The 25122-nt window shown below is 43.5% G+C and overlaps 1 protein-coding gene across 3 annotated transcripts; it reads left to right on the top strand.

Annotated features, from left to right (window-relative positions):
- The first annotated feature begins 10048 nt into the window (after positions 1 to 10048).
- LOC121167664 (cytochrome P450 4A7-like) lies at positions 10049 to 24518 on the top strand. 3 transcript variants are annotated; one of them, XM_040997212.1, is made up of 12 exons: positions 10049 to 10243; positions 12385 to 12526; positions 13497 to 13541; positions 14003 to 14130; positions 17300 to 17427; positions 17770 to 17924; positions 18316 to 18422; positions 18506 to 18696; positions 18796 to 18929; positions 20355 to 20419; positions 20536 to 20612; positions 23978 to 24518. In XM_040997212.1, the coding sequence occupies exons 1-12, from the start codon at positions 10049 to 10051 to the stop codon at positions 24144 to 24146; spliced, it is 1536 nt and encodes a 511-aa protein (XP_040853146.1). In that variant the 3' UTR covers positions 24147 to 24518. The 3 variants fall into 3 exon arrangements, with proteins under 3 accessions (XP_040853146.1, XP_040853147.1, XP_040853148.1); XM_040997213.1 differs by having other exon boundaries at positions 17300 to 17433; positions 17872 to 17924; XM_040997214.1 differs by lacking the exons at positions 17770 to 17924; positions 18506 to 18696 and having other exon boundaries at positions 18316 to 18426; positions 18742 to 18929.
- The last annotated feature ends 604 nt before the right edge of the window (positions 24519 to 25122 follow it).

Genomic DNA, 25122 nt, shown 5'->3' with positions numbered 1-25122 from the left:
AGCCACCTGAAGAGTGCATAACCTGGGAGTGGGAGTGGCCTAGTAGGGAGATAGTGGGCACCTCCCTCGGGGTTACCACTCCCGCTGGAGAGAACAAAAACCAGGATATGGACAGGGACGACTAGACAAAAAGGCACCTGCCAGTATGTGTGTAGCCTGGATAGTGGGGCTGGTTGGGTTGAACTAGGCTTCAATGTCCATTGACATGTATGTGGGACAGACTGAACAAGTCTGCGGTACATACTGGCATGCATGGGAACCAGGATAGTGGGCAGGCCTGATGGGGATTATAGGAAGTCGCCCCGACTAGGCTGCATTCTCACTGGTTTGTGTGAGGACCGAGTATGAAGTGGGTAGGATCGGGCTGGACTACAACACCCATTGGTTCACGTGGAAGACAGGGCTGGAAACAGAACTGACCCAGCAATTGCAATGACCAGCATGTGCATAAGCTGATTGGGACGATGAACGGTGTCGGACCCTGTACTGACAAACACACAAGAATCAGGTCTGGGATCATCTCAGATGAAGTTTCTTTGGAGATCCCTCCAACTGAACTGCTGATCTCAGAACCTCAACCATGAAGAGATTATGTCAGCCAGTGGATTCTGAATAGGTTTCATTGCAATTGGAACGGCAAGATTGGCAGCAATTCAGAACTGTTGAACTATCAAAACTGCATGAACAGGACCCTTGGAGCGTGCCTCACATTGGGGACCTGGGATGGGTGGGAGGCTGGGTGGAGCTTTTCCCTTTTTTTTCTCTCCTGACTCCAGATACAGGGAAAAAATGATGATTAAAAAAAAAGAAAGAAGGAACGATGAAAAAAAATTTTTTTAATTAAATTCATCTGCACTTAAAAAATAAAATAAAATGTTACTATTACAGATGTCAAAAAATTATAGAAGTATAATTTTAACTTGTATACTTAAGAGTTCAAGGGCAAAGTGAAGCTTAATAAAAATGGAAAATGGGCCCGGAGCAATAGCATAGTGGGTAAAGTCCTCGCCTTGCATGTGCCAGGATCCCACATGGTTGCCGGTTCTAATCCCAGCAGCCCTGCTTCTCATCCAGTTTCCTGCTTGCGGCCCAAAGCCTTGGAACCCTGCACTTGCATGGGAGACCTGGAAGAGCTCCTGGCTCCTGGCTTCGGATTGGCTCAGCTCCGGCCATTGCAGTCACTTGGGGAGTGAACCATCGGACAGAAGATCTTCCTCTCTGTCTCTCCTCCTCTCTGTATATCCACCTTTCCAATAAAATAATAATAATAATAATAATAATAATAATAATAAATATTTTAAAAATAAACAAAAATAAAAATGGAATATGGACCAAGAAGCCAGTAAAAGGTAAATTTTTGCGATTTTGTTAACATGTCCAGATTATTTGCTGGAGGTCTCCGGGGAATATTTTATATTCTGAGACAGCTGGAATACAGGTCTTCAGTTTAATGGATGAATTTCACGGTTACGATCATTTTTCTTCTCAAGGTTTTATTCAGCCCAGATGATCATGGTGACTTTTCACTTGCTAGTTTCTAGTAAACAATGCCATCAACCTGGCATGATTTTACTTTCTCCCTACAACATTTTCGAGGCCCCAGTCAGAGAGCAGCTCCATCCTGAGCTACAGAACCTGGCCAGGCAGTCTGGGAAGCCTCTGTGATGATTAATTCGGCCACAGCAGCTGAGCCAGGAAGCCTGGCTTACAGGATTTGCACAGACCTTTGCTCATAAGAAACCATGCATCCATTTCTGTTCTGAGTGTTCATATGTGACTCAAGAAGACTGGATGCTCTTGAGCCAGGATCCACACTAGGCATAGTTATGGCACACCAGGTTTCTGGATTGTTTCTGGATGTAAGTTTCCGGCCACTGGTCTGGGCTGTGTGCAGTTGTCATTTGTCTGTCTTGATGTCTTGATGTTAAAAGATGAAAGTGCTGATCAGAGCTCTAAATTCCCCAGGATGTATTTGTATTTTGCATAAGAAAGATGTCATTTCACAGTAACACTGCTTGGCTTCAGTGTCCCTTGTGATTGAATAACAAATGATTTCACAATAAATGTTAGGTTTATACCACTCTTCCAGCTAGCGTTATTTTAGGAAAATCTCAAAATTGTTACCATGCATCACTGTCTGTGTTTGCTGGTCAGAAAATGTCATACCTTTTATATATTGTGAATTAGCTTTTAGAGTTTTCGGTAACAACAAAAAAAAACTATTTAAAAGGGTAACTGTGCTTGTTCATATGATCCATAAGAAATTTTAGTACAATTAGTAAGTTTAGATTGGACAAAAGTAAAAGACTATTTAGGTCTGTTTCAAATACTATGTGGAGTAACAAGTGATTCTTCTTGTTTTATAGTTCCAGTCACAGTTGTTCAAGCTCTGATTGCTTAAGACTTTTCTTGTAATCGAGTTTTGCATTCTATTCTATCTACATTTGTAAATCATCTGTAAAAACTTGCCAAATTTGTTATTAAGAACATGAAGTAACTCTAATCAATTGGTTATAATTTTCAAATGCATCTGAAGATCTTCAACTATTGCCAAAACTGAATTATTGCCTTGTCCTAAACCGAGACTGCTAAATCAACAGATTTCTTTCATTCGTGTAACTTAAATTTCTAATGGGCTGTTTTTAAAATATTTTAATGCATTTGTGCTCAAGTTTGATTCTCATTGTATTCTCTAACATACAAACTATTGTAGCAAAAGGTAGGAAGCACTCCCCAAGATCTAGGGATTTGGAAAAACTTCTTAGAAAAGCCACCAAAGTCACAGCAGTTAAAGCCAAAGTAAGCAAATGGGACTATATCAAACTAAGAAGTTTCTGTACAGAAAAGCAAAAAAAAAAAAAAATCTATAAGGAAGCAACCAACAAAATGGGAGTAAGTCATTGCACACTATATAGCTGACAGGAAACTAACATCCAGGATTATAAAAGTGTTTCAGAAATTCAACTACAGCAACACACACAACCTGGATGAGAATAGGAACAAACTTTTTTGAAAAGGCAAATTCAAATGGCAAATAGACATATAAAAAATACTCAGGCTCCATCGCTCTCAGGGAGATACAATGAAAACCACATTGAGGTTCCACCTAACTCCAGTGAAGTCAGCCTACATTCAGAACTAGGCTAACAACACCTGCTGGATGTGGGAAGAAAAGCACCCTCCTTCACTCTCGGTGTAAGTGAAAGTCAGTATGGAAAGTGCTAAGAGAACTGAAAATTGTATGGCCCAGCTATCCCACTGCTGGCAATATATACAAAGGAAATAAAATCTACATATGAGAAAGTGACCTGCATGCCTTTGCATACAGCAGTACAATCTACAGTTACAAAGACATGGAAAAAACCCAGATGCCCATCAAAAGAGGAGTGGATAAAGAAACTGTGATACATTTACTCCATGGAATACTATTCAGCCATTAAAAAGAATGAAATTCTGTCATGACACCCTTGAAATATTCTTCCCCACATTGGGGTCTCTAAGGCATCATCAAATTACTGTCCCTTATCCCTGGGTGCTAATATAGTTTTGCCTCTCCCCTGTGGGCACAGGAAGGAAAAAGATTGAAACACATGTCTCACTAACTTTCCTCCATACCTATCCTTCCCACCCTAACCAAAGACCCATTTGGCCTGCATCCCTTTCAACTATGTAAACAATATTAAAAATAAAATTTTAAAAAGCTATGATTTTATAATATATAAAGAATAAATCTAAAAATAGAGGAAATAAAAAAGTTTGAAGGAAGGAGTTAAGTATCTTAAAATTGCACTTATGGAACATATAAAATCTGTTGTCTTTACATGAATTGATCTTTTATTAAAGGCTTAGTTAAATTTGCTCACCGGGAGAGTGGCTCATTCCAATCATCAAAGGGCATTCACATCTCATAAACACAATGAAAAAGGCCAACTGCAGACCAATATCCCTGCTGAACTTAGGTCCAAATCTTCTCAACAAAATGCTATCAAATTGAAAGTAACAACACATCATAAAAGCTATACCCTATGATCAAGTTGAGTTGATTCCAGGCTTGTAAAACAATAATTAATATATGCAAACCAATAAATATAATCCATGACAGCAATAGTGTAAAGGATAAACACAATGTCATCATCTCAATAAATTCATTAAAACCATTGGATGAAGTTCAGCACTTGTTTATGATTGAGCAATAGACATAGAAGGAAAATATACCGTGAAGGTCATAGATGACAGATGCACAACCTGCACTAAGGGTAGGGAATGTCTGGCTCCTGGGCTGTGTAGTGCTCACAGAATCACTTGGTCTGACTTTGCCAAGACAAGACTGCAGTCAAGACTCAAAATTCAATGAATCTATAGCAGGTTAATTTTTGAGATGATAATTTTGTATGGCCTCTGAATAATGTTATAAATATATTCAAATACCTCTTGGCAGAAAAAAAAAATTCCGCCCCCCCTGAATATTAAATGGGAAAAACTAGAAAGTGTTTGCTCTAAGATGAGAAATAAAACAAGGAGTTGCATTTTCACCACTTTTATTTAATATAGTGTTGGAAGTTTTAGCCAAATAAATACAATATAAAGAGTAAGAGTTTAACAATCAAGAAAACAGGAGATAAAATTTTCCCCTGTTTGCAGACAGCATGATTTTATACATAGAAAAAAAATCTAAGACCTCCATTAAAAAAGTATTAAGAGTTGATAAAAATAAAAATTCAATGAGGTTTCAGAATACAAAATCAATATTTAGAAATCAGTAGCTTTCTTTTATAAGATTTATTTTTATTGGAAAGTCAGTCTCCTTCTCTCTGTAAATCTGACTTTCCCAAGGTTTGGGCCATCTTTTACTGCTCTCCCAGGCTGCAAGCAGGAAGCTGGAAGGGAAGTGAAGCAGCCAGAACACAAACCAGTGCTCATATGGGGTCCCAGTGCATGCAAGGTGAGGACTTTAGCCACTAAGCCATTGTGCCAGGCCCCAGTAGCTTTCTTATACACCAATGACAAAATTACTGAGAAAGAAATCAATAAAGAAATCCCATTCACCTTAGTTACTAGTTACAAAACATTAGGAATAAATGTTTTCATTGACTGATTAAATAATTTAACACGCACATATACACACACCTAGGTTGGGAAGAAGAGTGAGATGGCTTTCATCTGTTGACTTGCTCATCAGCTTCCAAAGGCTCCAGGCTGGGAACTGAAACAGGGGTCTGGAAATCAATTCAAATCCTCCACGTGGATAAACCCAAGACCTTAAACCAGGACTGCTGCATTATCCTAGTGTCTGCATTTTCCTGAAACTGGGATCAGGAATAGGACCAGGCACTGTATTCATATAGTCAGATATGGATGCAGACATCTAAATTGGTGTCTTAAACCACTATGGCAAATGTTCATAACACTGTTAAGGCAAGCCAAAGAAGCCTCAAAAACTTGGAAGATATACCGTGTTCATGGATTGAGAGAATTAATACTATTTTTAAAATGTATAGTAGTCAAAATGATTTAAAGATTCAATGCAATTCCCATTTAAGTACCAGTAACATTCTTTACAGAAGAAAAACATTCCTAGAATTTCTATGAAATCACATAGACTTCAAACAGACAAAAACAATCCTGAGCAGATGATCTCAAAACATACTACAAAATTAAACTAATTAAAACAACATCATACCAACATAAAAGTAGACACTTTGACCAAATTCACACATGCACATACAACTGTCAATGAGGGCAGTAAGAACATATGTTGGAGACAATGATGTCTCTTCTAAATGGCGCTAGGAAACTATACATCTATTCATAACAGAAACTAGTCTCCAGGTTTTATCATAAACAAAAATCAATATCAAATGGGCCAAACACCTACATTTAAGAGCCAGAGTTATGAAATCATTAGAAGGAATGAAAGTGAAATGCTTAGAGACGTGGCTATCAGCAAAGACCTTTTCGATATGACCCAAAGCAACAAAAGCAAAATTGACAAGCAAGATTACATAAAACTAAAAAGCTTCTGCAAATAATCAACAGATTCAAGAGAAAACCTACAAAAGGACAGAAAATATTTGCAAGTTATTCATCCAAAAAGGGGTTAATTTCCAGAATACATAATATACTCAAACAACTCTGCAAGAAAAAAATCTACCAAGAATATGATAAAAAATGGGAGAATAATCTGAGTAGACATTTCTCAAAAGAGGACCTTAAAAGGCCATCTATTAACACAGCTGGTTGTTGGATGAATTATCACCCAACTCCAGTCAGAGTGGCTATAGCCAAAAGATAATAGACAACCGTTGTTGCCAAGGATGAGTAGATTGGGAAAATCTCATAAGCTGTCAGTATGATTATAAAGTAACACAGCCACTTTATAAAATAGTATGTGTCTAATATGTGCCTAAGGAAAAAATCTACAACTACAACTGCTAAATAATCTGGCACTACCACTACTATTTATTATTATATCATATTATACTACATTATATTATATAATGTATATTATATATACTATTACGTATATAATGAAAAAGTGTGTCAAATAACTTCTATTTACAGACATTTAATGCAACATGAGTCATAAGATCCAAATATATGACAGGTGTTTGGTGGGCCAAAGCACCCAGAACAACCAGGATGGGTTACCAAGCAACTGATCAATACATTTTCATCTTACAGAAGCAGTGCTGTGTCCCAAGGAGCAGCAGGTGCAGAGCCAAGAGGAAGAAGGAAAGCTGCAAGAAGAGCTAATGTATAAGGACAAGAAGGAAAAGGAACAATAGTCCTGAGAGGTTGAGAAGAGACGAGAGGAGACATCGCTTTGGCTGCACAGAGGGCCTGTTTTAAGCAGCAGCAGCGGGTTGGAAGATATGGATAAACCCTGGGACTTCGAGTTGCAGAAAGGGCTAGCCACAGCGGTGTCCTACAGGTCTTGCAATTTCACTGCACTAATTAAACTGGAAGCTTGCTGGTAAGGAGTACAAGTGCTTGTTTTGAAAAATCTCCAACATAACCAGGTGTGAAGAGTTTCTGTGAGAGAGAACTCAGAGACAAAAAAAAAAAAAAGAGGTAGAACTTTATTTTTGAGTTAAGAAAGGAGGGGAGGGGCCCGGCGCGGTGGCACAAGTGGTTAAAGGTCCTCGCCTTGCACGCCTGGGATCCCATATGGGCGCCGGTTCTAATCCCGGCAGCCCCGCTTCCCTTCCAGCTCCCTGCCTGTGGCCTGGGAAGGCAGTCGAGGACGGCCCAAAGCTTTGGGACCCTGCACCCGCGTGGGAGACCCAGAAGAGGCTCCTGGCTTCGGATCGGCATAGTATCGACCCGTTGCGCTCACTTGGGGAGTGAATCATCGGATGGAAGATCTTCCTCTCTGTCTCTCCTCTCTGTACATCCGCCTTTCCAATAAAAAAAATAATAAAAATAAATCTTAAAAAAAAAAAAGAAAGAAAGGAGGGGAGTTAGTCCTATTTCCCTAACACTGGAATCAACCTACTTGTCCTCTAATGGATAAACAAAAATCACGTGATGATATACAGAGTACTTGAGCACAATAGAGAGTACTACTCAGCCATCCAAAGTGTGAAAATCTGTCATTGTGGTAACATGGATGGAAACTGAGGACATTATATGAAGTGGCATAAGTCACACATAGAAAAGCAAATACTGTATGTCTTCAGTTAACATGTGGAAGCTAAAAAGTTGATATCATGGAAGTGAATAAAACAGTGCTTACCAGAGCTTAGGGAAGCCTAAGGGTGAGGGAAATGACAAGAGGAGAGTTCATGGGTACACGTGCAGTTGGATGAGGGGATCACTTCTAAGTTTCTCTTACACAACAGAATAACCATGCTTGACAACAATTACTTGCACATCTCAAAATGATAGAAAGGATGGCAAATGTTCTCTCACACACAGAAATAAATGTCTGATGTGACAGACTGCCTGGGACCAGAAACCTGCTGAACAGCAGGAATGACTCCATTTTGTTATTTCCTCACTTTGTAATGGTCTTGGAATGCAAGATCCAGGTATCCTTCACCTAGTTTCCTGGTAACCTTTCACCTGTAATTGTTCACCCAAGATAATGGTTGTCATGGTGACCTCTGCCCTATCTGGCCCACATCCTGCTGTAAAACTCCTCCCCTCCACCCCCAGCCCTTACCTGCTGCTTAAATACTGCCTGAGAAAATAAAGTTTTTGGAGCTTGATCAGACCTCCTGTCTTGTTCCCATTCTTCATGTCTCCTGTCCCCCCCAATTGTCGGTTCTCTCCCCATATCTCCGTTGAAGACCCCGCGGGCCGGGGCAACAGACATGCCAGTTATCCTGATCTGGCCATTATACATTCTAAACATGTAAAAACATATCTCCCTGTATCACATAAATCATATAATTACTATGTGTTGATTTAAAATATTTTTTCTATTTATATGAAGGGAATGAATTTCATGTGTTTAATAATTTTAAGAGCATTATGATACTTGCAACCCTACTTCCCCAGATTTTCAAAAGGCACTTTCTCCTAATATCATCAGGTTAGTGAGGTTTCAGCCTAAGAATTGGGGTGTGGTGGAGCACAAAGGGACGGCTCTTGGTGTCTCCTTCTCAGATGCATGGGAGGTAGAGACCTAAGGCTGACTGAAGAAGCAGGGAAGGGAGAGAGGGGGAGGAGTCTGGGAGAGAGGAGGCTGCAGGCGAGAGGCGGTATGATCCTCTGCACTTTGCTTTGATCAGCACTGGGGTTCAGGCGTAAAGGAACGAACTCTGGCCCATGACTTATGTAAACATTGCAGGTCACAAGAGTGTGGAAAGCAGGATGGTTGAGGGACCGAGAGAGGAGAAAACTCATGGCCGCTGCAAGACCCTGCTGCTAAGGAATTGTCTGAATTACCTTTTGTGTTTTATGCTGTGCATCCTGAGCATTGCACTTGGCCTTGGGGCAGACAGTCATGAAGAAACGCGAGTAAAGAGCATAAAGATGAACACACCGTTGTTCTTTTGTGTGTCACTGTCGCCCTGCTCTCCACTTGGTGAATTGCTGTTCATCTTTCAAGAGTCCATTCCTCTGTGATAATCTTCTCCTTCCCTGGCTAGAAATTCCACTCCTCCAAGACAGCCTAATTATGGCTCATTTTCTGCCACTAGATTGTCTGAAAATAGTAGTTGCTGAGCAAATGAATGGCTGAAAGAACAAGTACTCTTTTTTTTTTATTGGTTACATTGTATTATGAGATACAGTTCCATAGGTACTGGGATTCCCCCCGCCCCCTCCCCCCATGTGGACCCCTCCACCCTGCTGCAAGACCTCAGTTCTAGATCAGTTGAGATGCCCTCCCCGCAAGCATATACCAAGCACAGAGTCCAGTGTTATGGGGTACTTATGAGAGGTGTTACTACCACCTCGTGAAAGCAGACGCTGAGCATTTCTGCTGGGTTCCTAACTACGACAGCAGTGAGGCTGACCTGAGAATTCAACGCCAGTGCTGCCTCCACCCACAGTCTTCTCAGGCAATAACTGACAGCCATCTGTCAAGACTTAGGGAATATTCCGTAAGTATCTCGAGTAGGCAGTTTGGGAGTTGAACAGAGAAGAATTCTTAGCTCTTTAACACACCACTTTGCCTCTTTGTAATCAGGGATCTTATCACTAAAACCTGAGTAATAGTAAAACCAACAATCTTATACAACATTTGGTAAATTAGACTGTGAGTTCCTTGAGGTTAAAGCTCAAAACTGTTTTCCTTACAACTGTGTCCTACCACCTTCCATGCTGCCTGGCACATAGTAGGAACTCAGTAAATATCCATGGATATCCTGGAAAGCAGAAAACTGGTGGATGCAGGGGTGTTCCTACTGTCTCTTGAGACAGCTTTTCTGGGTGGATTCTTCTGGGTTAATAAATTGGGGATTATGTGATTCAAGCTCTAGCCTCACCATGTACCTGCCCTTCAGCTGGGTGGAGCAACCTTCCCTGGACTCCTGTAAGTGTACATAAGGGCAATCAGTGACAGAGAGGAACAGGTCACAAGTCCAGCACTTGCTGAATCATGAGTGTCTCCGCGCTAAACCTTGCCAGGCTCCCGGGCAGCTTCTCTGGGCTCTTGCAGGTGGCCTTCTTGCTGGGCTTGCTTCTGCTGCTGTTCAAGGCAGCCCAGCACTACCTGCGCCGCCAATGGCTGCTCAAAGCTCTCCAGCAGTTCCCAAGCCCTCCATCCCACTGGCTCTTTGGACACCTGCGAGAGGTAGGAAGGAGAAGGACAGGGGAGTGGGTGACCTCATGGGGGGGATCATGGCTCTTGGAGTCAGTTCAGCTGACCCACAGGGCACAGCTTGCTGTGTGACAAATGCACAGCCTGCAAGGTACATGAAGCTCATCTCAGGTCTGGACTCATTTCAGTGACAGAGAGCTCACCCCCTCACAGGAACTCACCTGCCATGACTCAGCTGTCATGCATTCCTCCTCATGTGGATCTGCTCTTTGTTCTGAGGCCCTGCACTTTGGAGGCAATGATTGCTCTTCCTGAGTCTCTGCATCTCCAGGCTGAGCATCCCCTGCAGCTCCAGCTGTTCTCAAAACATCAGCTTCTAGAGGTGTCCTTGGCCACAGTCACTCAGAGCTATCCTTTCTATGTGGCCCTGGACTTGCTAGGGAAGCCGGACATCAATATGAAGGAATCTCAGCCAGGGAGTGTTTGTGTGTGGAGATGATAGGCAGGACTCACAGAAGGGGTCCAAGACACAGGGAAGAGCTCGCTCAGCTGGGGTAGATGGGCTTCATGTGGTGCTGGGGACCACCTGGCTTCACGTGCGCGAGTCTGAAGGACTCTGCAAGGAGATGATCTAGGGGTGGAACTCTGATGGTCCTGGGTGCACATGAGAGAAGTCTGTGTCCTCGGGCAAGCATGTCAATGTTTGAATTGTATATTAAATAGACCCCACTCCTCTAATATGTACCTTGGACTTTGTCCACCTTGAGGTCAAGCACATCGTTCTCTCCCTGAACCTCAGTGTTCACACAGAGTGTGATACAAGGAGCATTTGGACTAGGTGTGAGGAGTGCCAGGATAAAGAGTCGCCTTGGTGTTATATTGTTATTAGATAACAATATAACAATGCGCCTTTCTGAGCTAGGAATTGATGTTAAGAGGTACTAATATCTTAACACTGATAGACGTGAGATGACATATGCACTCATCAGTACTGAATAAATTCTCTCCAATAACGTTACTCATAGTATTGAACCACCACTCCTCTTTGGTTGAGTAGTAACAACTATTTCTAGCACTTATAAGTATTTTATTTTCTTTAATACTGCTGTTATCAGCTTTATCAGGAATGGAAAACCACATGTAATTAGTTTGAACTACGGCAGTGCCAGGAGGCAGGATTTTCAGAGAGCTGACTGGCTTGGGCACCAAGCAGTCAGGAATCAGGCATGACAACAGTGTTAAAACAGGGACCCACACCTGGGATAGGCCAGCATGGGTAGATCCTGGAGAAGGAGGCAAGAAACTGGGGTGTTACTCTCTAGGTCATGGCTGCACCAGATCAAAGCCAAGAACTGATTATAAGATGGATTTTTGCAGGGATTATAGAGCAGCCTCCTAAGTAGCGGGAACAGGACATTTCTCAGAGAGGACAGGCCTGTCCATGCTGCCCCTAATTCACTAACATGTTGGTTTAATAGTTACAGGGACTTTATTCCCTCAAAGTTCCTAGCTCCTGAGAAGGCAATCAGTACAGGGTGAGTACTTACTTGATAAGCAGCTGTTGGATGAATCATGAGTGTCCCCATCCATCCTCTACTCATCTTGGATTCACTCACATTCTCAAATCACTGCTGGGCTCAGACTTCTTCTCTCTCTTTTTTTTTTTTTTTCAAAGGCTGGTCCCTGAAAGTTCTTCTTAAGCCCAGCTCAGGGGGACACCTGAACATTTGATTGAACACCTAAGGCATTTGATTGAAACATGAGACACCCAAGGAGCCATGGGAACCCAGGGAAGCAGAGGCAAGGTCAACTAGACTGTGTTTAATAGAGATCACATGGGTGTATCACTAACAGTGGCTGCCTTATTCTTCAGTATAAATAGGGTACACTAGTAATCCCTCTCTGATCACAGGTCTGGCTAGACCATTGCATAACAGGTTCCATAAAGAGGTTTCAGACATTAGAGACCCAGTCCCTGAACAGTTGAGCTCCTACTGCGTATACATTTCTAAAAGCACTTCTGAGTGAGGAAACACAGATAGCACAGGAGGGAGACAGAATCAGACTTTGGGTCATGACCTTCAAGACCAGGCAAGAGATCTGATCAGAGTCTGAATCATTACAATCAAATCTGATAAGAAAGATACTACTGATTTCATTTCCTTGGGTTACAGTTTCCAGTGGATATGGAGCTGCCACAACTGCTCAAGCGAGTAGAGAAATTCCCAAGTGCCTGTCCTCGCTGGCTGTGGGGGAGTGAGCTCCTTTTCACCATCTATGACCCTGACTATATAAAGGTGATTCTAGGGAGATCAGGTGAGTTAAATCACATCCCATCTGCAGCAGCTTTTCCTTTGTGAGTACATTGTCCTTGGTTTGGAAAACTCCAAAGAAGGTGACAGTTCAAAATTAAAGCTGTATGTATACCCTACCAGCTACCAGCCCAGCCCAAAGCCAACAATGTTTACTGAGTATACTGAAAGTTCAAAGCAGCTATGTGATCCTGATTATTCATTCTTTTTTCTCTCTTCCTTCCTTTCCCTTCCTTTCTTTCTCCCTTCCTTTCTTCCTCTCTTTTCCTTCTTTCTTCCTTCCTTCCTTCCTTTTTCCTTCCTCTTCCTTCCATCCTTTCCTTCCCTTCCTCTTTTGCCTCTTTTCCGCTCTTACTTCTTTCCTTCCTTCCTTTCTTCCCTTCCTTTCCTTTCTTTCTCTCTTCCTTCTCTTTCTCTCTTACTCCCTTCCTTTCTTCCTTTTTTCTTACTTACTTCCTCCCTCCCTGCCTTTCTTCCCTCGTTCCTTGTTTTCCTTTTTTCCTTTTCTTCCTTTATTCTTCTGTATTTCCCCCGCTCATTTTTATTCTTATATCTTCATTTATTAGATTTTGATAGCTTCTATCACTTGTTTTTGATGTGATTGGTTACATTAATTTTTCCAACTATCAGACAAAATTCATAGCCATATTAAGCTGGATTTGCCATTGTCCTGGGTCATTACATAACCAAGTACCTGTCTTCTTTGGCATGGTTACATAGCCAACGTTTCTTGCCAACTCACCATCCTGATCCTGTGGTGTTCAGATTTTGATAATCTGTGCCTACCTTCCCAAGTCCAGTTGACTTTCAAGGCAACATAGGAGGGGGTGGGAGGCTGTGGGAGGTAACTTGGAAATAAACGCAAATGAAGTCATCAAGAATGATGGTAGCCTGTGGTGTGGCCATAGCTTTCCTGGGAGCTGCCTTGCTTGGACACTGCTAGTTTCCTGTGTAAGTTCTTTCTTATCTTTCAGACCCAAAGGCTGCTCTTCCCTACAGTTTCCTGACTCCCTGGATTGGTATGTATGTCTAAACTAGAACTTCACTCACTGTCCAGGTAGATTTGCCAAGATTACCTCTTTGAATGTCAAAGATGCACACTTAACTCTCTTGACTCCAACTACACATCACGCTTCCTTTCTCTGCTTCTAACTAGACCCTCACCCCTTATTACTGATAGAGCTCCTGAGACTCGACTTCTGATACATCATTGTTCAGTTCCTCTCCAACATGCTCAGCCTGATATTGATATACATCTACTTCATGCACCTTTTCAATCTGTATCTCACTGCTGTCATAATCACATCAGGTACATCAATCTGCTTGGGAAATCCACATTTGTGAAACTCACATTATGAAGCTCACCTTCTTATGGGCTACACCATGCATGTCTGGGCTTCTTTTGTCCAACCCAAGTTATTCCTTGATATCCTTCTAACCCTGATATCCTGATACAAATACATGCCCATCTCTGGCCCAGGGAATGGCTTGCTCCTGCTGGAAGAGCATGTGTGGTTCCAGCACCGGCGCATGCTGACCCCAGCCTTCCACTATGACATCCTGAAGCCCTATGTGGGGCTCATGGCAGACTCTGTCCAAGTGATGCTGGTAAGTCCTCCTCTTTCTCACCTCCATACATGCCCTAACCCCATGCATTCACACAAAGGCCACTCTCAAACACATCTGCAGTCACAGGCACTGACACATGGGATGCCACCCAGAAATGTTCATCCCACACTTTGAAGTATAGACACTCATTGTCAAGGCTCAGACACCCTAGAGTAGGACTCACACAGGCCCAGTGCTCTGTGGAAATATGTTTCTAGACACCGCTTCTGGCACATGTACACACATAATCAGACACATGCCTGGCAGACACACACAATCTTGCATTAACACACGTGCATGTGTCCAAATGCATGACTTTCCAGGACTTAGAAGGAAGCTTCCTTCCCTATTACTATGCAGCCGGTCCCTCTTACACACTTGTTTCCCCTCTGCAGTTTGTTACCTGAGGTCAACTAATACACATTGTCAGATGGCCATTCCCTTCACCTTAGCTCATCACATGGGTGTTGTATCAGTATGAATCATTACAAGGAGAAAGGTTAGCACGGTGCAATGTGATAGCTTAAGAGAACACATTCACATGTTTTTATTATACTAAATGATAACTCAATGACTTATAGTACATTGACATAACTATTGCAATGTATTACTATTAACTGTTGTTAATGTCTTACTATGCCAATTTCATAAGTTAACTTTCTCTTAAATATGTACATATTGTATAAAACATGGTATTCCTGGGGGTTCAGTGTTACCTGAGTTTCTAAGCACTCAGTAAAGGTAGAGAGATATATCCCCTGTGAATAGTGGCAGCTGTGAATAAAACCCTATCCCTCTTTGTTATATATATAACAAAGGAGAGAGAGAGAAAGAGAGAGAGAGAGAGAGAGAGATTCCCCACTCACTGGTTTACTCCCCAGGTGGCAGCAATATAAGGACTGGGCCAGGCCAAAGTCAAAGAGTCCAGAATTCTATCTGGGTCTCCTACACAGTGACAAGGACCCAAGTACTTGAGCCATCATGCATTACTTCCCCTGAGTTGGATTTTAAGTAGAACACCTGGGACTCAAACTGGCACTCTATATGGAATGACAGTGTCCCAGGCAGTAGCTTAACTCTCTGCATAACATCAGTCCTCAAACCCTGTTCTTCTGACATCATTGCCAAAGGAACCACTCCCAGAGCAGAATCCCAGCAGGATAAATGGGAGGAGTACCTCCAACAGGACTCCATTCTGGGGACTTTTTAGAAGCCATGAGCCAGAAGCTTCCTCCAGGTCTCCCACATGGGCGCAGGGTCCCAAACCTTTGGGCCTTCCTCTACTGCTTTTCCAGACCACAAGCAGGGAGCTGGATGGGAAGTGGAGCAGCTGGGACATGAACAATATGGGATCCTGGCGCATGCAAAGTGAAAATTCAGCCACTGAGCTGTTGTGCCAGGATTTATCCTGAAGATTTTTTTTTTATGATACAGTTCTATAAGCTCTGAGATTTCTCCTTGCCCATCCCTGAATCCCCCCTCCCACTGATCTCTCCTGTATTATTATAATTGTATAGTTCTTCATAAACAGTCATAAGCATCCCTACTTCCAAGTCAAAGATGGACTCCCAGTGAAACTGTTAAATATATCTTGACAATAGGATGCTGGACTCTTTGCCATTGTTCATACCTACCTACAATGTCAGGATACACTTACATAGTGGAATGACAAGTTTATGGCTGTTCCTGGAGGCTTTCAAGCACATTTCTCTCATTACTTGACACCACCATGAAGCATGCCTCAGCCACCAAAGCCAGAGAGTAGGTCTTTAGCCTAGACGTTCAGACACCAACTAAGATGATCACATGCTGTATTAGTGTGCTTGGGTTCAAGCCCAAGCTCTGCTCTTAACTCCAGTTCCTTGCAGATGGACACACCCTGGAGGCAGCAGAGTATGGTTCAGTTACTTTGCTGCCAACTGCATGGGAGATCTGAATGGAGTTCTTGATTTCCAATTTTTGCGTGGCCCAAGTACAGCATTGTACACTTTTGGAGAGTGAACCAATAGAAGGGAGCTATCTCTTTGTCTCTCTCTGCCTCTAAAATGACCAATAACCTTTAAAAAGATGAGTAAGCCAGTGAGTATCCCAGTATCAGAATGGATCCACACTCTTCTCACCATCCAATGAAGATTCTATTGGACCTAGTTCCCTTCTCCAAGTCTTCTGCATTAGTGGACTGGAGATAAAGTAAATTCCATCAGACACCAGCACAATCTGCACATGGTTGGCCTGTACAGTGGCGGCTTCTGGGACAGCATATTAGTCAACCAGGCTCTGGCCTGGATTCAGGGCTTCTTCATGGATTTGAGTCATCCTTGTAGGGAAATGCGTATCAGGTCTACATTCTCAGAGCCCTACCTGCTGCCATGCCACCCTCTGTCACCTGGAGAACAGTGTAAGAGATTTGTTTAGTTGGTTAGTTGGCACTCGAAGTTAGAGAGACGGAGAGAGAAATTTTTTCATCTCTGGTTCACTCCCCAGATGACCAACGTGCCCAGGGTTGGGCCAGACCATAAACAGGATCCAGGAGCTTCATCCAGGTTTCCCACATGAATAGAGGTGACACTTGGGTCATTTTCCACTGCTTCTTCCAGGCCATTAGCAGGAAGGTGGATTAGAGGTGGAGCAACTGTGGCACAAACTGATGCCCACATGGAATGCTGGCATCATAGATGGGGGCCTTACCCACCACATCACAACCTGGCCCTATGGATTTTAATTTCTTATACAATTGTGATCAACAAACATTTAACAAATGAGGAAGAATGGCAGTCCACATTTTTGTTCTTAGAAGTCATAACCTGTACATTTTGATCACCAAATGGGATCCTGCCTAACCCAGAGATCTAACTCTGCTCTTAGAACAGTGAGTCCCACTGCTCTTTGTTTTTCAAAACTTGATGTTTTGTCATTGAGCAAACCATGATTCTCATAACTTTTTTTCATGAGAGTGAAGAAAAATTTAGCTTGCTATGAGGAAGCATGTTTAACTTAATCATATTTTCTTAAAAAATGGCATTACATTACAAACTCCAGCTTTGGAGGCTGAATTTCCTAAAATGAGGTATTTTCACCAGAATATTTACAGAGAAAAGAGCCTTACCTTGTTAGTACAGGGCTCCTGGGGATATGAAGAAAGTCAAATGTCCATCCCTCCCCCAACAAGGACAAATGGGAGAAGCTCCCCAGCCAGGATTCCTCTCTGGACGTTTGTGAAGATATCTCGATGATGACCCTGGACACCATCCTGAAGAGTGCCTTTAGCCACGAGGGCAACGTCCAGCTGGACAGTGGGTCAGTGTCAGCCCTCCGGCTACGGGTTCCTTGGGCTTGCCAACCGTTGTGAGCCACTGGGAGGCTGACAGATCAGCCTAAATGCTCACCTCCATAAAAGGCAAGGTGTCAACTTCAGGACAAGTGTTCATAGCACTGCTATCCCTGCCTCAGTCACAGATCCCTGAACCCCAGGGTGGGGGAAAGCCTGTTTTCTGTGCCCTCGCACAGAGGCTGTTAGATGGAAGAGATGTGTACCTCAGTGCTGCCTGCCCCCACTGTGTGAGGAATCCCCCAGAAGAGTCTGAATGCACCTCCAGAGGAAAGGTCGCCCTCCACTCTTACTATTGTCTTTCCCATCAGGACTTCCAAATCCTACATCCAGGCTGTTAAGGAACTCAGCCAATTGGTGTCCTTCCGAATGAGAAATGTGTTTCATCACAACAATACCCTCTACCGACTGAGCCCTGCAGGCCGCTTGATGGACCGTACCTGCCAGCTTGCCCATGAGCATACAGGTTCTGTTCCCTCCTCTTGAGTTCCCTTCACCACCATGCAGAGCCCAAGGAAACTACTTAGGTCTTTCAAGCAGAGTCACCCTCCTTGCCCCTTATAGCAGCTGGGTCATACTCATGTTCAGTACTTCCTTGGTGCAGGAGTCTGGAGCTGTGATCTCTGAATCATCACACTGGGAATAGTAGAATGAGGCCACATCCCTGCAACATTCAGCTCAGGTTCCTGGGCTGTGCTACTGCAAGGAGGCCCACCCTGCTTCAGAGGAAGCTGGATCCCACCATGATGCATACATCCACTCCCATACTCCTCAGTGACACCAATTTGGGGGCAGGTGGGGCTCCTGGGGGTGACAGGAGCTCTCAGCTCCACCTGACAACCTCTGCTCTGGGATAGATCGAGTGATCAAGCTGAGGAAGGCTCATCTGCAGCAAGAAGGAGAGCTGGAGAAGATCAGGAACAAGAGGCGCTTGGATTTCCTGGACATCCTGCTCTTTGCCAAGGTCAGTGTGGCAGCGCAGCCCAAATCTGGTCTAGAGGCATGGGAGCAGGGACTGAGCCTGCCCTCTCCCTGTGATCTCCCAAGATGGAGGACGGGAGCAGCCTGTCTGATGAGGACCTGCGTGCCGAGGTGGACACATTCATGTTTGAGGGCCATGACACCACAGCCAGTGGCATCTCCTGGATCTTCTATGCTCTGGCCACACACCCAGAGCATCAGCAGAGGTGCCGCGAGGAGATCCAGAGCATCCTGGGGGATGGAGCCTCTATCAGTTGGTGAGTGAAGGCCCAAGAGGTGGGAGGACCCTGCCTGTGTGAGAGGGGGAACCCTGGTGTGCCCAGCCCTGCCCCTCCCCTGCATCAACATTATTTCAGGGACCACCTGGACAAGATGCCCTACACCACTATGTGCATCAAGGAGGCACTGAGGATCTATCCACCAGTGCCAAACTTTACCAGAGAGCTCAGCAAGCCAGTCACCTTCCCTGATGGACGCTCCTTACCCAAAGGTATGCACTTCTTACTCTAACTCACCTGTGTGCTGTGCGAGGCCACGTGGAGGATCCAACATGCCCGTTTTTTCCTACTCCTCTGAATCAATCTGATCTCCCTTTGTTCATCAATAGGTGAATGTGCCTTTGTAGCTGGAATGAGATATATAAATGCCCAATACATGGCTGGACTGCACTAGAAGTTCAGTAAATATTAGTTCCCCTCTCTATACATGAAAACATTTGCAATTAAAGAGCTGTCTATTTAACTTCTTATTAAAATATTATACCTGTGTCCTCACTGGCACTTGAAAAAAATAGAGAATTAGTTATTAGAGAGACAGAATGATGGAGAGAGAGAGAGAGAGAGAGAAAGAGAGTGTGTGTGTGTGTGTGTGTGTGTACTTCTATCCACTGGTCACTCCCCAAATGCCTACCACAAGAGGAATAGGGTCCGAAGGAAGGAACTCCATCCAAGTGGATAGCAGGATTCCAAGTTCTTGGGCAATCTTCTACTGCTTTCCCAGGCACATCAGCAGGATGTAGGTTTGGATATGGAGCAACTGGGACAGGAACTGCTACTTCAAGGACTGATACATGACTCAGGCACCCCAGTGGCAATGTCACTTTTGAAAATAATGTTCACATTTGATGTAATATATGGAAAACTGCATGGAAATAAACACAAAGCAATGTGCATGTGGGCCACACTATGATGACTAACTTTTTAGCATGTTTTCCATGTGGGCATTCACACTGACAACTTCTGAATACACCCTAATCTCCTGTACTCTAAGATGTACAGAACTGGGAAGAGAATCTGATGCAGCAGAGGTAGATAAGCATCTTTTCTGGTATGTTCAAAGCAAGGGAGGAAGGTTGGGGAACCCCACATATGGATCAGATGTGATCCAGCTTCTGAGGAACTCTCAGGGTGATGAGAGAGAGCAGCTGGGGACCAGATCTCAGATCCCTGCAGCCCCTGCTTCAGGAGCCAGCATTTCCTGACCCACCACTGATGGATGTCCTGTGCAATGAGAGTCAAGCCACTCAGCCGTTCTGAGCTCCAATTGCTTCCTTAGAAAATGACAGTGGAAAAGGGCAAACTTTGGAGGACTGCTATTAGGAATGAGTGAGCTAATGCACACCCCTTGAAGCTCTTGGGAACAAATGCATGATCGTGAGCTCTTACCTGGGCAACAAACAATGAGCATTCTTGCTTCTCATCCCTGGCTTCATGGTTTTTCTGATCCTCACCTGAGCTCTGGTGCTTTGCAAAGCTCACCCTAGCACTCTTGCAATAGGAGCATTTAGTTCAACCTGAAGACTTGTGGCACCCGTGCCTTTCCTGTTTTGCACATGTGTACCACTGACTGAGGGACTGGAGCCTCCTATTCATGGATAAAAACAGCTTTTTCTCTCTGTCTCCTGCCTTTCCCAAAGGTATCGTGGTTGCACTCTCCATTTATGGCCTTCACCACAACCCGAAGGTGTGGCCAAACCCAGAGGTACAGGGGCACAGAGAGGGTGGCATGGGGTGATCTCTTGGGTTTTATACCCCCTCTGGGCTTCCTTTCTACTCACTTAACCTCCTCTTGCCCTGGTCCTGGTCCTGTCTCTGCAGGTGTTTGACCCCTCCCGATTTGCACCAGGTTCTGATCGCCACAGCCATGCTTTCCTGCCCTTCTCAGGAGGATCAAGGTGAGTGCACTGTGTGTGCTGGGGGAAGGCAGGGGGTGATGGGAAGTCCTTGGGATCTGGAGAAAAAGACACTATTACTTAGTATATAGTACATACCATCTGAATGATTCCTGGCATGTAAACATAAAACCCAGGACTTAAAAAAAAACCCACTGGGCTACCTGTTGGCCAGATAATTATACTCTAAAAAATAAATGGCTGATGTGGAAAGTAAAAAGGTTGGCAGTAATCCTTCAATGGAATACAAATTTCCATACATGATGTAAGGAAAAATGAAGACCAAAATATCTCTGAGTTTATATTTCTGTGAGATATTTAAAGCTAAGTTAATGTTTCCCTAATAGGCTTTAAGGGGACAGTTCATCCATAATCAGCTTTGCAGCTGTAGGTTTATCACAGGTCTGAGAACCTCCTCCCTCACACAGTCTGAAATAGGTATTGCTACTACTGGAGAACAGGAAAGCATGGGCTGGGCACTTTTTTTCAAAGATTGATTTATTTTTATCAGAAGAGCAAATTTTTACAGAGAAAAGGAGAGACAGAGAAAGATCTTCCATCTGCTGGTTCACTCCTCAAGTGGCCACAATGACCGGAGCTAAGTTAATCCAAAGCAAGAAGTTGGGAGCTTATTCTGGGTCTCCTATTCAGGTTCAGAGTCCCAAGGTTTTGGACCTTCCTTCACTGCTTTCCCAGGCCATAAGGGAACTAGATAGGCATGTTCTAAGCAGCATTAATGTTTATTTTCTTCATATTCATGTAAGTTATTATTAAAAGTAGACCATAGAAGCAGCCTTTGGAATGTCAGCCAAAGTATTGCTGGGTTCCATGGAGCATCCCCTCATGTGACAGGCGGAAGGGTCAGCTTAGGAACCTGGCAGGATTGGCCTCATGGTCACTCTGACCTAAAGAGTTCCCATTTTCTTGCTTATTAAATGATGAGCCTTTGAGTAGTTTATTCAGCCCAGAGCACACATCAGACATGATGTAAGTGTGACACTGTCAGAGGTTCAAACCATGTGGTCAAAATACAAGTAATGTTTCATCTGTTCTGAGCATTTTAAACAAAGCTACAGGGCAGTTCTACCCAGAGTTATGGTGATCTCTCAGGTGTTGAAAAAGAGGCAGATAAGGTTAACTCCTTTAAGGCTCAGGTTTTCCAAGCAGTAAAGACCCAGTAAAGGCAACAGCAACAACAACAAAACACAAACAGCTATCCCTAAAACATAAATTTTCATTATCAAAGTCAGCTATAAAGACAGAACATCCTGGCTGGATAGTATTAGCATATGACATCAGCATATGATCCCATTACTTAAAACAGTCCGTGAGCACAGAGACCATAAGCTCATGCTATCTGGGCTTCTGTGAAGAACTAACTTTAAAATAATTTTCTTCTAACTTTATCCAACCTAATCTCACACATACTCAACTTTCAGAAGGTTACAACAGTTCCTCTTTCTATCAACAGGAATTATCTTTTTTAACCTTTGTCACCAAGAATACATTATCTTGCTTCTAATTTCCTTCACAACTTTCTTTCCAACCTATTGGTTCCTTCAATTCACATTGTAAAACAATTCTCAAAAGGCTGTTTTATTCTTTGAGGTCTCAGACCTATGATGGGAAAATCAGTGGCAATGGCAGAGATCTATAAGCTTATCATGGCATATGTTGACTCAATCTAGAACAGAAAGAGTCTCAAATAGATGGACAGAGAAACTTTCATAATTCAGCAAGCAAGAGAAAAGAGAACCCTTTAGGTCAGAGTGATCACAAGACCAATCCTGCTAGTCTAGAAGAAAGGACCTGGATTGGAAAACACAACCCTATAGGGTGATTGGTTGGTGGTAAAGAAAAAACAAAAGGCAGTGTAAGAGAAGTCATCTGAAGACTAGTTCTTCCAGAGCTTTTTCACATTATGGCAAAGAAGAAAGGGGAGTGAGGCATGTATTTTCCTTCAGGAGGACCACGAAAACCAGGTGCTGGGTTTTATCTGCCGCACAGATGTGAAATTTCCCCATCTTCCTGACATTTGAAATGAAGGAGAGAGAGTTACGAACAGATCCTGCACAGGTTAGAAAAAACAGGAAGGGCCAAGAGAGTTGGAGTAGAGTAAGCTGGACTGTCTCTTGTTACATACTCTTCCTGCACGAATGCAGCAGATACTTCGGCTGAAAGAGACAGAGCAGGGGAAGATCAAGATGGCTAAGTTAGAAGAAAGCAGGCACATCTCTGCCCCCATAAAATATTGGCAGAGGCTTTGACTGTACTAGAAAAGGGAGTAAGGCTATAAGAAAACTAGATAGGGTGTATTCATCAGAGCAAGGTTATTCAGGATTTATTGCTACTCCCATTTTCTCCTGGTTGGCTCTGTCAAAGATGTTACTGGAAATAGCTGGTCAGAGATTCCTACCTTCACATAAGGAAGAATCCAGATGTGAGATGGAGAGTAGCAGTAAGCATACTAGCAACTGTAACAGAAAGAATACATCTGACAAACTGGGCCAACATTTCAGGGAAGAACTGAGCGCCTCTAGTGAGTTTAATGTCTTGTTTCTGAGTCTATTTAAGTCACATGCAAACTGTTTACAATGTCAAGTTGGTTCTCACTCATGGGGAAAAGGAGAAAAGATACTGTCCTTTCCTCCAATACCTCAGAGATAAAAAGCAGAAATATGTTGCACCAAACCGCATACCCATCCCACCCTCAACATAGGCATCATGCCTTGCTTCATATTTGAAGGGAAGTTTCTGAAATGATTGCTGTTCCTGAGTCTGCTCTGGGCTCTGGATAAGTGTTTCTGTCAGTAATTAGAAACTGGGGACACTGGCGCAGTGAGAGCATGATGGAGGCTGAAACACTGAGTAGGAGCAAATGGGTGACAGTAGGCACAGCTCCAAACCATTTCACCTCTGAGAACTTCCCCGCTGACACTCCCACACTCCCCTAGTGAACCCTTACCAACATGGCCTATTTGCCCCCTGAAGGCTCTGACCAATGAGTGAACTCTATGTTAAGGAACCAGACATTGTGGAGAGGGGGTATGACCCAATAATTATTAATGCATTAAACAATTCCTGTGATAAGACTTTGTTTCTTACAGCACTGGCTCTCCTAGGAGACTTTGTGTCTTCAAGAGTAGAGACAGGACAGTCTCAGAAGAGCTGTAGTGTTTGTCAAGGTCAGAAGACCATGACTGAGGCTTGGAGCCAGTGTGTGACTATTTGGAAATGGATGATGGCTAAGCCACACAAACAAGGACTCTGACTGGCCAACTCTGGGCTAGAGCTCAAGGACAATTGCCTATCCAGCTCAGAGGGGGATCTGAGGCCACTTCTCATTTCATTTTCCCTTCCCGGTCCAGGAACTGCATCGGAAAACAATTCGCCATGAACGAGCTGAAGGTGGCCGTGGCCTTGACCCTGCTGCGTTTTGAGCTGCTGGCAGATCCCACCAAAGTCCCTATCCCCATCCCAAGACTTGTCCTGAAGTCCAAGAATGGGATTCATCTACGTCTCAGGAGGCTCCACTAACCCTGATGGGGACAAGATTGGTTCTGAGAGTCTCTGCCAGGCATCCTGTCTTCCTGTCAGCTTCCGTGTCTCTTGTCCTCTGCTCACATCTTGCTTTCCAACTGACCACCTGCCCCTCTTCCAGCTGCCTGCCAATTGGCCTTCTGTCCTCCAGTCTACCTCTCCTTCTCTTACCTTCCTCTAAGATGTTGACCTGCTTATCTGCCTCCTAGCTGTCAACATTGCTGTCTGTCCACATTATCACTGATTGTTGCCAGCTCTCCAGCCCGCCTGCCCTTCTACACTTTGTGCTAATGGCTGTGCTTCTGTGAGCCTCCTGTTGCAGACATAACAAAATACCACAATCTTAGTGGCCTAAAACAACATAATAAAGTCACATTGCTGAATCATTGATTATGGTCTCTCTTCCCCTTAATTTTCTGTAACCTAAATAGTGTGGTGCAATTAAAGTGAAATATTATTGCTATGTATTACTCTATATGTAAAATGGGTAGGAAAAAGAATAAAAATGTGATACTGCATTTTCTTGAAAAAAATTTCAGTCCTTGTCCAGTTACTATTCATGTGATCAAAGCTACTATTTTCTTCTACAACTCATCCCACGTCCCCACACCCTTAGCAAATGCCTCAGCTAATTGTAGCTTTTTTACAGGTGGGATGAGCCAAACATGTCTGAAAAGTATAAAACAGGTGTGGGTGCATAGCCATACAACCACAGCTTGCTGAAGAGAAGGGGGAAACAGAGGGTAAATGTACGCTTTTGCCCTGCCTAAGCTGGAAGATTTCACAAGCAGGTTTGACAAATGCATTTAACTTTGAACTGCTGCCACCCCTGTTATTAATCCTTGTGATCATGGATCATGTATATCAGAATATGATATGCAGTCATCATCTTCCTATTGAAAATTCCCCACTTTGCTCCATCTTTGAATAAGCTCATAGTATACTGTGGCATATGTATTCTTTTTCAGCACTC

This window comes from Ochotona curzoniae, unplaced genomic scaffold (assembly GCF_017591425.1).
Source record: "Ochotona curzoniae isolate NIBS_2020 unplaced genomic scaffold, NIBS_Ocur_1.0 patch418, whole genome shotgun sequence".
Lineage (NCBI taxonomy): Eukaryota > Metazoa > Chordata > Mammalia > Lagomorpha > Ochotonidae > Ochotona > Ochotona curzoniae.
Note: the sequence above shows the minus strand (reverse complement) of the source record. Positions and strands in the feature narration are given on the sequence as shown.